This window comes from Martes martes, assembly GCF_963455335.1.
Source record: "Martes martes genome assembly, chromosome: 6".
Classification (NCBI taxonomy): Eukaryota; Metazoa; Chordata; class Mammalia; order Carnivora; family Mustelidae; genus Martes; species Martes martes.
The window spans coordinates 11923597-11936902 of record NC_137893.1 but is presented as its reverse complement, the minus strand read 5'-3'; the positions used below and the strand labels follow the sequence as shown (position 1 = coordinate 11936902).

The following is a 13306-nucleotide window of genomic DNA, read 5'->3' as shown; positions in this document are numbered from 1 at the left end:
TAACCAATGACAAAGAAGGGCACTACATAATGACAAATGGAAAAATCCAACAAGAGGATATAACAATTGTAAATAGCTATGCACCCAACATAGGAGCACCCAAACACATAAAGCTATTGTTAATGAACAAAAAGGGAGAAACTGACTTTAATACGTAATAGCAGGAGACTTTAACACCTGACGTACATAAATGGGTAGATCATCCGGACAGAAAATCAACAAGGAAATGGTGTCTCTGAACAACACAATAGACCAGAGAACCTTACAGATATATTCCATCCAAGAACATTCCATCCCCAAATAGCAGAACACACATTATTTTCAAGTACACATAAAACATTCCTCAAGACAGATCATATGTTGGGCCACAAAACAAAGCCCATTAAATTTAAGAGTGAAATCATAATGAACATCTTTTTTGGCCACAGCAGTATAAAACTAGAAATCAATTACAGTAAAATATGTTGGGAAGAACACAAGTATACGGAGGCTAAACAACATGCTACGAAACAATGACTGAGTCAACCAACAGTTCAAAATCCTGGGGATGCAACAAAAGCAGTACTAAGACTGGCTTATAGCAACACAGGCCTATTTCAAAAAACCCAAACTATCCCTACACCTAAAATGGAAAAAGTAGAACAAACAAAGCCCAGGGCTAGTAGGAAGGAAAGAATAAAAATTAGAGCAGAAATTAAAACAGAGGCTTAAAAAAATTAGAAGATATCAACAAAAATAAGAGCTAATACTCTGAAAAGATAAAACTGATAAACCTTTAGCCAGATTCATTAAAAAAAAAAAAAAGACAACTCAAATAAAATCAGAAATGGAGAAAAAAATACCACAGAACTACAATGAATTACAAGAGATTATTATGAAAAATTACATGCCAAAAAAATTAGACAACTTAGAAGGAGTGGACAAATTCTTAGAGAACATATACTCTTCCAAAACTCAATCAGGAAGCTATAGAAAATTTGGACAGACACATTACACAGACATAACAGATACAACACAATTGAATCAGTAATCAAAAAACTCAACAACGAACAAAAGTCCAGGACCAGATGTCACTCTACAAGTGAATGAACTCTACCAAACATTTTAAGAAGAGTTACTACTTAGTATTCATAAATCATTCCAAAAAACAGAAGAGGAACAAAAAACTTCCACATTCATCCCACAAGGCCAACATTACCCTGATACCAAAAGCAGCTGAAGACACTACAAAAGAAGAAAACTACAGGCTAATATCTCTGATGAACAAAGATGCAAAAATCCTCACAAAGTATCAGCAAACCAAATTCAAGAATACATTTTAAAAAATTCACCTCAGTCAAGTAGGACTTATTCCAGAAATGGCAAGCGTAGTTCAATATGTGCAAGTCAGTCAGTACAATACAGCACGTTAATAAGCTATAGGCTAAAAACCATATGATCATCTCAATAAATGCAGGAAAAGCACTTGATAAAATACATCCATTCATGGTAAAAACTCTCAACAAAGTGGGTTTAGAGGGAACATACCTCAACAGAATAAAGGTCATACAGGAAAAACTCACAGCTAACATCATGGTGAAAAACAGAGCTTTTCCTCTAAGATCAGGAACACAAGGATATCCACTCTCATGTCTTTTATTCAACATAGTACTGGAAATCCTAGGTGCAGTAATCAGACAAGTAAAAGAAATAAAAAGTATCCAAAATGGTGTGGAAGAAGTAAAACTGTCACTATTTGCAGATGACATGACATTATATATGAAAAACCTAAAGGTTCCACCAAAAAACTATCAGAATTGATAAATAAATTCAGTAAAGTAGCAGGATACAAAATTAATATGTAGAAATCTATTGCATTTCTATATACTAATACCACAGTAGCAGAAAGAAATTAAGAAACACCAAAGAGAATAACATACCTAGGAATAAGCTTAACAAGGAGGTGAACACCTATATTCTGAAAACTATGAAACACTGATGAAAGAAATTGAAGAGGACACAAATAGGAAGAGTCTATGTTCACGGATTGGAAGAACCAACATTGTTAAAATGTCCATACTACCCAAAGCAATCTATAGATTCAATGCAATCCCTATCAAAATACCAGCACTATTTCATGGAACTAGAATAAATAATACTAAAATTTGTATGCACCCACAAAAGACCCCAATAGCCAGGGCAATCTTGAGAAAGAAGAATAAAGCTGGAGGTATCACAATCCCAGATTTCAAGGTATACTACAAAGCTACGACAATCAAAACAGTATGGTACTGGAACAAAAACAGACACGTAGGTTAAGAGAACAGGACAGAGAACCCAGAAATAAACCCACCATTATATACTCAGCTAATCTTTGACAAAGAAGACAAGATCATACAATGGGGAGAAGACAATCTCTTCTGCTGGAAAAACCAGACAGTTACATGCTAAAGAATTAAACTCAACAACTCAAATACAAAAACAAACTTAAAGTGGATTAAAGACCTAAATGTGAGACCAAAATTGAAAAACTCCTAGAAGATAACATAGGCAAGTAATCTCTCTGACATCGCCATAGCAATATTTTTCTGGCTATGTCTCCAGAGGCAAAGGGAAACAAAAGCAAAAATAAACTATTGGGACTATACCAAAATAAAAAGCTTTGGCACAGCAAAGGAAACCATGAATGAAACAAAAAGGCAACCTACTGAAATGGGTAGAATCAAAAAGACATGAAATAACAAATGTTGGTGAGGACGTGGAGAATAAGGAACCCCTGGTGCACTGTTGGTGGAAATGTAAATTGACCAACGACTGTGGAAAGCACTTTGGACGCTTCTCAAAAAATTAAAAATAGAAATACCATATGATTCAGTAATCCCACTCCTGGGTATTTACCCCCAAAACACACAAAAAACTAATTCGAAAAGATATACATACCCCTATTTATAGCAGCATTATTTACAACAGTCAAGATATGGAAGCAATCCAAGCGTCCATTTATAGATGAATGGATAAAGACGACACGGGATGTCTCTCTCTCTCTCTCTCTCTCTCTCTCTCTCTCTCTCACACACACACACACACACACACACACACACACACACACACAGAGGAATATTACTCAGCCGTAAAAAAGAATGAGCTCTTGCCTTCTGCAGTAATATGGATGGACCAAGAGTGTATACGCTAAGTGAAATATGTCAAACAGAGAAAGACAAATACCATGATTTCAATTATAAGTGGAATCTAAAAAACAAAACAAATGAACAAACATGCCACAAAGAAATGAATAAACCTAAAACCAGACTTAACTACAGAACAAACTAGTGGTTGCCAGAGGGAAAGCGGATGGGAAGATGGGTAAAATAAGTAACATTAAGAGGTATAAACTTCTAGTTACAAAATAAGTCATAAAGATGAAAACTACAATATAGGGAATAAATTGTATATATATTATGTTATATAATATATATAATATTGTAATTATATATATAATATACATTATATATTGAATACTGTGTTAATATTGTATGATGACAGTGACCACACTTATGGTGTGAGCATTGAGTAATGTATAAAACTACTGAATCAATATGTTGCACACCTGAAACTAATATAACACTGGATGTTAAATTGTACTTTGATTAAAAAAAAGATGGAAAAAAATTCACAATAAAAAATGTTTGATGTAACTTGATTTAGAGGTCTATTAAGAAATCACAGAACAAATACTGAATTCTTTTTTTGAGGATTAGGTAACCATATAATTTATCTTCCATACTGGAAAACTTTGAAGAGTACAAGTGATAATGATATCACCACCAGGGATACATGAATAAACCTACTAAACATTTGGTCACTATTAAGAAGAGAAAAATTAGGATAAGAACTATTCACATGTTGTGATTTTTCTTGCTCCGGAGAGATAAAAAGTATAGTTTGCATATAAATGAACATCAAATTCTAGAGATAATTTCCTAGGACTCATCATCGGATGAACAAAGATTTACAAACCAACAGAAACTTACCTCTGGTTTAGGGACAAAAGCCTGACCCGGAATTGTCAAGACGTGCTGAACATTGCAGAGGTACTGCGCCATAATAGAAAGGCGACTACGCTGTTTGCTTCCTGTATTGGCTGTCAGTCTCTACGGAAGGACAAAAGGAATTTTAGCAATTAATTCTGTCTGATCAGATAGAATGCACCCAATATTCTATTATCTATGGACACTAGGTGGAGTTTTGAGATAAACTTTAAAAGCACAGGCTTTCTGGTACATGATACATAAACAGCACGGAGAACATTTTCCTCCAATATCAACTGAAGTACATTTAAGAAGTGTGAATTATATCCTATATAATGCACTCAGAAACCAAATAAGAAAACTTCCCTACCATTGGATGTTGGGGATTTTATTTTTATTTTTTTAAAGATTTTATTTATTTGACAGAGAGATCACAAGTAGGCAGAGAGAGAGGGGCAGCGGCTTAATCCACTGAGCCACCCAGGTGCCCTGATGTTGGGGATTTTAAACCCCTGTTATATTCTGTAGAAGGTCCTTATGAAACAAGTGATCAATATATATTTGATGAGTAAAGAAATTAGCAAGCACAATTAAGAACTAAAGATGTGTATTTCAGGGGCGCCTGGGTGGCTCAGTGGGTTAAAGCCTCTGCCTTCGGCTCAGGTCCTGATCCCGGGGTCCTGGGATCGAGCCCCGCGTTGGACTCTCTGCTCAGCAGGGAGCCTGCTTCCTCCTCTCTCTCTCTGCCTGCCTCTCTGCCTACTTGTGATTGCCTGTCTGTCAAATAAATAAATAAAATCTTTAAAAAAAAAAAAAAGATGTGTATTTCATTTTATGAATTACCAAAAATCTACGAAGCGACATTTTCAATGGTGCACTTTTCTTTATTTAAATGTAATAAAACCTTGAAAATTCAGAACTCTTGGAGAACTGTTTTTGGAGAACTGATTTTTGCAAAAATCAGGAATTCACTCTTTTAAGACCACAAACACTTTAATTTTAAAATCATGTATATCTAAATTAACTCATAAATGCAATGCAATTTCAACCAAAATCTCTAAAGGATTTAAGACCTTTAAATTCTGTAAAATTTTATCTGGAAAAGCCAAGGGCCTGGAATAGCCAAGAAGCTCCTGAAGAACATCAATACGTGAGGAGGGCTGAGGCAGATTCACCATGGGAGGTATCAAAGTAAGGCAGTATGGTATTGCTACCAGCACAAACACACCAACGGAACAAAAGCCTTAAAAACCGACCCAAGCACATATGGATATTTGCTGTGTGACAGATGTGATGTAACAACACTAATGGGAAAAGGATGGACCACTCAGTAAGAGATATTGATATTAAGTAGGTATATCTACAGCAAGAAGAACTCCCTATCTGGTACCATAACCAAAAATAAATCCCAAGTGAATTAACAATAAGTAAAAAGCAAAACTTTAAAATTTTTTATAAAGTAAGCATTTATGACCCCACAGCAGGGCAAAATTTCCGAAAAGATGCAAAAGTGAAAGCCATAAGAGACTGATATTTTTGCTCTATTAAAATTTAAAATGTCTATATATAAAAAAAAAACAGTACAAATGTATGTCACAGACTGAGAGAAGGTATCTGAAACTCCTATCTGACAAAGGATTAATGTTCAGAACATGGAAGAAACCCCTACATGCTAATTGCCAAATTAACAATAGAAAATCTGATAAGAAATATGATAAAAGCACCCAAATGACCCATAACCATAAACTATCCTCCAACACGTTACAAATTAGGAACATGCAAATTTAAACTCTAATGAGATAACAATCTCATATCCGTGAAATGAACAAAATTTAAACAATAAAAAAGAACCTGGCAGGACCTAGAACTGGTGAATAATACGGAGCCAAAGGAACTCCCATTTACCACTAGTGAGAAGGGCAACTGGTATAAGCATTTTAGACTACAATTTAGCAAGATATACAGGAAAGCTGAAGTTGAGTGCACCGTCATAACTTTAAATCTACCTTTAGGAATTTATTCTAGGGAACAGTTTATACACCTACACAAGAAAATAATGTGTAAGAACAATCACCACAACATTGGGTATGCACAGTTTCCAAAAAGGTAGAAAACATAAAGGCCATCCACAGGAATAAGTAAATGGTGTTACTAACATAGATACCCAAATAGGAAATGATGAAGTGGCAGAAAATATGTAGACCATGATTTCATTTATATAAAAACTTCAAAACATTATTTCTTATGGCTTCCTCTGTGTGTGTGCATTTATCTATCAATGCATGGGAATGATGAATATCAATTTTAAGAGTACACTCATAGGAGAGAAAGAAAGGGGATAGAAGGGGGTACCATGCGTATCTACTATATTTTATTTCTTAAAAAAGACAAAAATATGGCAATATGTTAAAACTGGATTAAAAAATTAGGTGCACTGATTTCTTAAAAAAATGTATCCTGCTTCTCTTGTATTCTTAGAATTCACTGGGTATTCTAAACCTCTTGTAAATGATACAGGGTCAACATTACAAATATTAAACACCACATAATTTGGCTTGTAAGAACTTTGCCTTAAGTAAGATTAAAAAGATAGGTTTTAAACTGCGATGCTCAGGAAATTTCCTATGGGCAAAGCTGTAGATTTTGTAACATTTATTTTGCTACTCAGAAGCCATTTCTCCATCTCATCCCTCTTTTAAAATTACCTGGCTCTTATCTATATTTAGACATCTAAAATTATTGGGAGGCTGAGTTCAGGACAAGTGATTGCTTTAGTATAAATGACAAAAATTATTGGGAGGCTGAGTTCAGGACAAGTGATTGCTTTAGTATAAATGACAAAGTAAATTCTTCTTTACTAAACTGTAAAACCAAAAAACATATATATTCTCAAACAAAAATCAAAACAAAGACAAACACTGGAAACATATTTAAAGAATAAACTTATGGATCAAATGCTAAAAAATATTTCTAGATCTACATAAGTTTTTTTTGGAGCTTAACTGTACCACTGGCATGAAAGTAAAAAATTCAAAGTGCATTGTACAACTGGCAAACTTCAAAGCAGTTGTGTATAACTAAAATCCAGCATGAACATAATCACAAAATTAAAATAAAAACCAAAAAAAGTCTGCACTTGAAAATTATTATTTCATGCTGAATTCTCTTTCAATATCTACTTTACATCTCAAAGGTGTTTTCACTGATGAATTCAGTGAAATTTTAAAAACCACTTTAACCCAAAAGCAAACAAGGGAGGCAATGCAGGGTAAACACTCTGGACACAATTGCACTTTGAGTGCTGGCATCCATTCCTGCCAGGGAAGCCTGACGCATCCAAACTCTGCAGCAAATGCACCCAGGCCGTGGAGATGAAAATGTGTGCATCATATAACTGAATTCAGATGAAAGCAGCACACACATACCCATCCTGAACTCGTTATGGAATAATTCAAGCCACAGAGCAGAAAGCTCTGCAAAAGGCTTCATTAAAAACTAACACAAGAGTTAAATGGTCAACCATTCAAACATGAGTTAATATTTGTGATAGTTAGGTTATATGTAAAGCTACGAAAATTCAAACTCCATGACAAGATAAAGGATTTTAACAAACAACAAAAGGCCAGGAAACCAAACCGGTTAATTTTTCAGTAAAAGGGAACCTCTAACCCTTGAGATTTTAAAAGCATTCTCACTGAGTATAAGATGAACAAAGGGTCAAAGACTCCACAAGGACAGTGTTATTTTCATCCTTATTCTTCTAAAATAATTTTAACTATAAGCAGAAAAATTAGGCTTATTCTTGAGAAGCCACAGAGCCAAATATCAGGGACAATGAAAACTATATAAATTACTGGCAAGGTGACTCCCCCTCTCCCTGTTACAGATGTGACCATTAAATAGCCAAGGTCCCTTGAAGATGGGAGGACATAAACAGGCTAATCCTGGACCCAGAAAGAAAATACCAAAGGTCCAGTCATCTAAAGAACCTGAACATCATGACTTCAGCAGAAAACCTATGACCTGTTTTCAAGTTCAGCTTTCCCTGTAACTAGCTCCATGACCTTCCGGAAGACATTAAACTACTCTGAGCCTCAGTTTCATCATCTATAAAATGAGGTTAGATGAGATTTGTTAAGGTCTCATTTCCTGCTACACACTGTGATTCTATTTTATGAGCTGTAACTTTATACCATCTATATGTTCTTTAGTGTGTGTGAGCTGAATTCTTCTACTTAGACCCTGCAGACCTAGAGAGAAGGGAAGAAGATCGTGTTCATTTACTTCTATTCTATAACTCACAAAGCCAAGCAAAGTGAATGTTTAAGAATGCTATCTGTGGAATGTAAAATTACAAATACGTTAAGTGTCAACAGTAAACAAAGGTTATGTAAGAAAATGCTACTATATATTATCCTTTCACTTTTTGCAACTTTCACTTGCAAAATATGAAAACTGGTCGGAGGACCAGCGTTAACTTCTAAAGCATTCTATAAATTATACACTCAATATAAACTCTTCTCAATATTCACACTAGAATTGAACTAAAATCAATTTTTTTTGGGGGGGTTAAAGAAAAATAACTGCATATGGTGGAGTTAGAGCAACACTATTATTAATAACCACAACTGACATTCTGAGTCACTGAAAATATTACTCCACCTCTTCAGGCTGTTCCTTCGCATTTTCCCCCAGAAGAATTAGACTACATAGTGTTTTGCATCTCTATTGTGTTACTCAAGAATAGAAATACCATAATAATTATGTAATCTGAGAAAATAAAAGTCCAAGGACAAATCAAAAGGCTGAGAAAATAACAAAGAAAACTAACGTGGGCTCAACGCAAACACACAGAAGACAGTTAACAGATTCATAAGCGGGAAATGACACTGACCCTGGGAAAGTGGTGGTGACACAGCATCCTAACAAACATAAAAGAGTCCCACATTTTTATGATGGAAATTTTTTTTTAATTTGTTAAAAAAAATTGTATTTACTTGATAGAGAGAGACACAGCAAGAGAGGGAACACAAGCAGGGGAGCGGGAGAGGGAGAAGCAGGCTTCCTACCGAGCAGGGAGCCTGATGCGGGGCTCGATCCCAGTACCCTGGGATCATGACCTGAGCCGAAGGCAGATGCTAACAACTGAGCCACCCAGGCGCCCCATGTGATGGAAGATTCTAAGACTACCAAGAAAAAGATTTTATGGCTAAATACTCTAAAGCAAAGTTTCTTATCCTTGGCATTACTGACATTTTGGAATGGTAAATGTGGAGTAATTTTCTGCTGTGGGGGGCTATCTTGTGGACTGAAGGATGTTTATCAGCATTCCTAACCTCTATCTACTAGACACCGAAAGCACCCCTCAGCTGTGACAACCAAAAATATTTCCAGACAGGCAGGAGGTAAGAGTATGGTTAAGTAGGAGGACCCTGAGCATACCTCGTCCCACGCACACACAACAGCTGTAGCTACATATGGAGGAACGCTCCCTAAGAATGACCTGAAGACTTTCAGAACAGCTCTTAGATAGCTGTAAGTATGAAGACGAAGCCACAACAAGAGAAAAGGACAAAGATGTGGTCAGGTCAGAAACCAAGCCCTGGAACTCAGACCCCCAAGTGGGAGGGGATTTCACAGGTAGAAAGGTCCTCCCTGAAAAGTGAGAGGTTACAGCCCCACACCAGACACCCCCCGACCCTGGGATCTGCACAGGAAGATAAGCTCCCATAACCCGTTTTTGAAAAATCAGCTGGGCTTACTTCCAGAGAACTGGAGAGTTAGAGGAAACTGGACTCCACACTTACAGGGACCACACACCATCTCACTTGCTCCGAGACCCACCGCAGAGGCAGCAGTTTGGAAAGTGCCTGGGCCATACATAAAGGAAATTTACAGAGTGGTTTTAGGGAGTACGCCAAAGGGGCAGGGTTCTATAAGAACTTTATCCAAGAACAGAAATGCTGGCAGGCACTATTCTTGCCATCCTTCAGCCTAGACATCTGATGCTGGTAGGCACCAGTCTGACGCTATTCATATACCTAGCTAGCACTGCTTGCCTTAACCCGGAGTTTCCCTGCAGACCTGCCTTGCCACACTGCCTTTCTAACAGCCATTCCTTGGCTCCTGTCTGCACACCGAGCAGATAGCCTCAGTGGAGACTGTTGCCCCTAAAAACTCCTGCTGGGAAAGCGGGGAGAGGGCACTCCTGCACACCAGTGCACCTGCTGGACTCATGGGCCAGTCACAGCAGAAGGGTGCACACAGCCAACACAGGGGACACCCTTAAACCACCTGGTTCTAGTGACGGCATTTCTAGGCCCCAGAGCACACCTTCCATATAAGGCCACTACCTTCAATGCCAGGAGTCAGAGCTGTCCTACCTAATAAATATAGAAACAAACACAGACGAAATGAGCAGAAAGAGGAATAGGTTCCAAACAAAAGGACAAGAAAAATCTCAGAAAAGAACTAAATGAAAAAGAGATAAGCAATCTACCTAAATTAAGAGTTCAAAATAATGGTTATACAGATGCACATCAAACTTGGGAGAGGAGTGGATGAACTCAGAGGGGATTTCAACAAAGAGATAGAAAATACAAAAAAAGAACAAATTAGAGCTGAAGAATACAATAACCAAAATGAAAAACACAACAGAGGGAATCAACAGCAGATTAGAGGATGCAAAAGAACAGATCAGTGATCTGGAGGACAGGGTAATAGAAATCATTCAAGTTGAAAAGCAAAAAGAAAAAAGAATGAAAAAAATGAGGACAGGTTAAGAGACCTCTAGGACAACATCAAGCATACTAACATTCATATCATGGGGGATAACACAAAAAGAAGAGCGAAAGAGGAAGAAAAGTTAATTTTAGGAAATAATAACTGAAAGATTACCCAATCTGGGAAAGAAAACATATCCAGGTCTCAGAAGCACAGATATCCTTGAAGAAGATAAACCCAAAGAGGTACACATGGAGACACATTATTAAAATCTCAAAAACTGAAGACAAAGAGAATCTTAAAAGCCGCAAAAGAAAAGCAACTAGTTATGCACAAGGAAACATCTGTTAAGAGCTAATTTTTCAGCAGAAAATCTGAAGGCCAGAAGACATATGTTCAAAGTGCTAAAAGGAAAAAACAAAAACAAAAACAAAAACAAAAAATCCTATAACCAAGAATCTCACCCAGCAAGAAAGACTATCTTTCAGAACTGAAGGTGAGATAAAAAAGAGTTTCCCAAACAAACAAAAGTCAGAGGAGTTTATCACCACTAAACCCACCTTGTAAGAAATGTTAAAGGGAATTCTTTAAGTGGAAAAGTAAATACCAAAACTAGAACAAAATAATAAAAGAAAAAATTTCACTAGTAAAGTAAGTATTATATACTGACAGTAGATCAATCCCTTACAAAGCTAGTACGAAGGTTAAGACAAAAGTAGTCAAATCAACTATATCTACAATAATTACGAATACACAACATAAAAAGATGTAAAATATGACATCAAATACATAGAACATGGGCAGGGGGATAAAACAGTAACACTTTTAGAATGTGTTCAAACTTAACCAACCACCAACTGTTTTTTTTTAAAGGTTTTGTTTATTTATCTGACACAGAGAGAGAGATCACAAGTACGCAGAGAGGCAGGCAGAGGGAGAGGGGGAAGCAGGCTCCTGCTGAGCAGAAAGCCTGATGCAGGGCTTGATCCCAGGACCCCGAAACCATGACCTGAGCCTAAAGCAGAGGCTTAACCCACTGAGCCACCCAGGTGCCCCACAACCACCAATTTAAACAGATGACTATATACTTAGGTTGTTTTATATCAACCTCTTAGTAACCACAAAACAAATAATAGATACACAAAAAAATCAAGAGAAAAGGAACAGAAGATCAACACTGAGGAAAGTCATCAAATCAGGAGGAAGAGGGCAAGAGAAGCAAGAACTAGAAAGAAAACCAGAAAACAATGAATAAAATCACAGTAAGTACGGACCTTTCAATAATTACTTTAAATGTGAGCGGACTAAATTCTCCAGTCAAGACACCAGGTGACAAGCAGACAGAATAATAAGACCCATTTATATGTTGCCTACAAGAGAACTGTTTTGGATCCAAAGACACAGACTTAATGTGAAGGGATAGAAGATATTCCATGCAAATGAAAGAGAAAGAAAAAAAGTCGCGTGGCAGTACTTAACATTGGACAAAATGAACTTTAAAACAAAGACTAACAAAAGAAAAGAAGGCTTTTAGTAATAGAAGGATCCATTCCAGGAAGGCTGAACAACTATATCTATGCACAACATAGTAGTGCCTAAGTATATAAATATATAGAGCAAATATTAACAGACACAAAGGGACAAAATGTAATACAATAATAGTAGGGGACTTTAACACCTCTCTTATATCAATTGATATTTCACCCAGACAGAAAATCAACAAGGAAACAGTGGCTTTAGAGGATGCATTAGACCAAATGGACTTTAAGATACACACAGAACATTCCATCTAAAAACAAGAGAACACACATTCTTTTCAAGTGTACACAGAACATCCTCCAAGACAGATCTGTTGATCCACAAAATAAGTCTCAATAAATTTAAGACTGAAATTCTATCAAGTTGAGAAAAAACTCAACTACAATTAAAAAAACAAAAACAAAACTGGAGGGGTGCTGGGGTGGCTCAGTTGGTTAAGGGTCCGACTCTTGATTTTGGCTGAGGTCATGTTCTCAGGGTCCGGAGATCAAGCCCCACATTGGGCTCCATGCTCAGGGAGGAGTCTGCTTGAGATTCTCTCTCTCACTCTGCCCCTTCCCACTGCTGTGTTTGTGCTATCTCAAATAAATAGAATCTTTAAAAAAAAAAAAAACAAACCTGGAAAAAATGCAAACCTGTGGAGGCTAAAAAACATACTATTAAACACCAATGGGTCAATAAAGAAATCAAAGGGAAAATTTTAAAAAATACCTTGAGACAAATGAAAATGGAAATGCAACATCCCATATGTCTGGGATATAGCAAAAGCAGTTCTAAAAGGAAAGTTTATAGAGAAACAGACCTACCTCCAGAAATAAGAAAAATCTCATATATTTAACCTTATACTTAAAGGAGCTAGAAAAAGAACAAAGCCCAAAACTAACAGAAGGAAGTAAGTAATGAAGATCAGAGCAGAAGTAAATGAAACAGAGTCTAATAAAACAGTAGAAATGATCAATGAAACCAAGAGCTGGTTCTTTGAAAAGATGAACAAAATTGACAATTAAAATACCTGAGCTTCGGTTGAATGGGGGGAG

The 13306-nt window shown here is 36.5% G+C and overlaps 1 protein-coding gene across 4 annotated transcripts in view; it reads right to left on the bottom strand.

The window, feature by feature from the left end:
* TFB1M (transcription factor B1, mitochondrial) overlaps positions 1 to 13306 on the bottom strand; it is a 79694-nt gene that overhangs the window by 35020 nt on the left and 31368 nt on the right. For all 4 annotated transcript variants that reach the window (XM_080807252.1, XM_080807251.1, XM_080807254.1 and 1 more), the window contains exon 5: positions 4011 to 4130. In XM_080807252.1, the coding sequence (XP_080663378.1) occupies positions 4011 to 4130 (120 nt within the window). The remainder of the gene's footprint in view (positions 1 to 4010; positions 4131 to 13306) is intronic.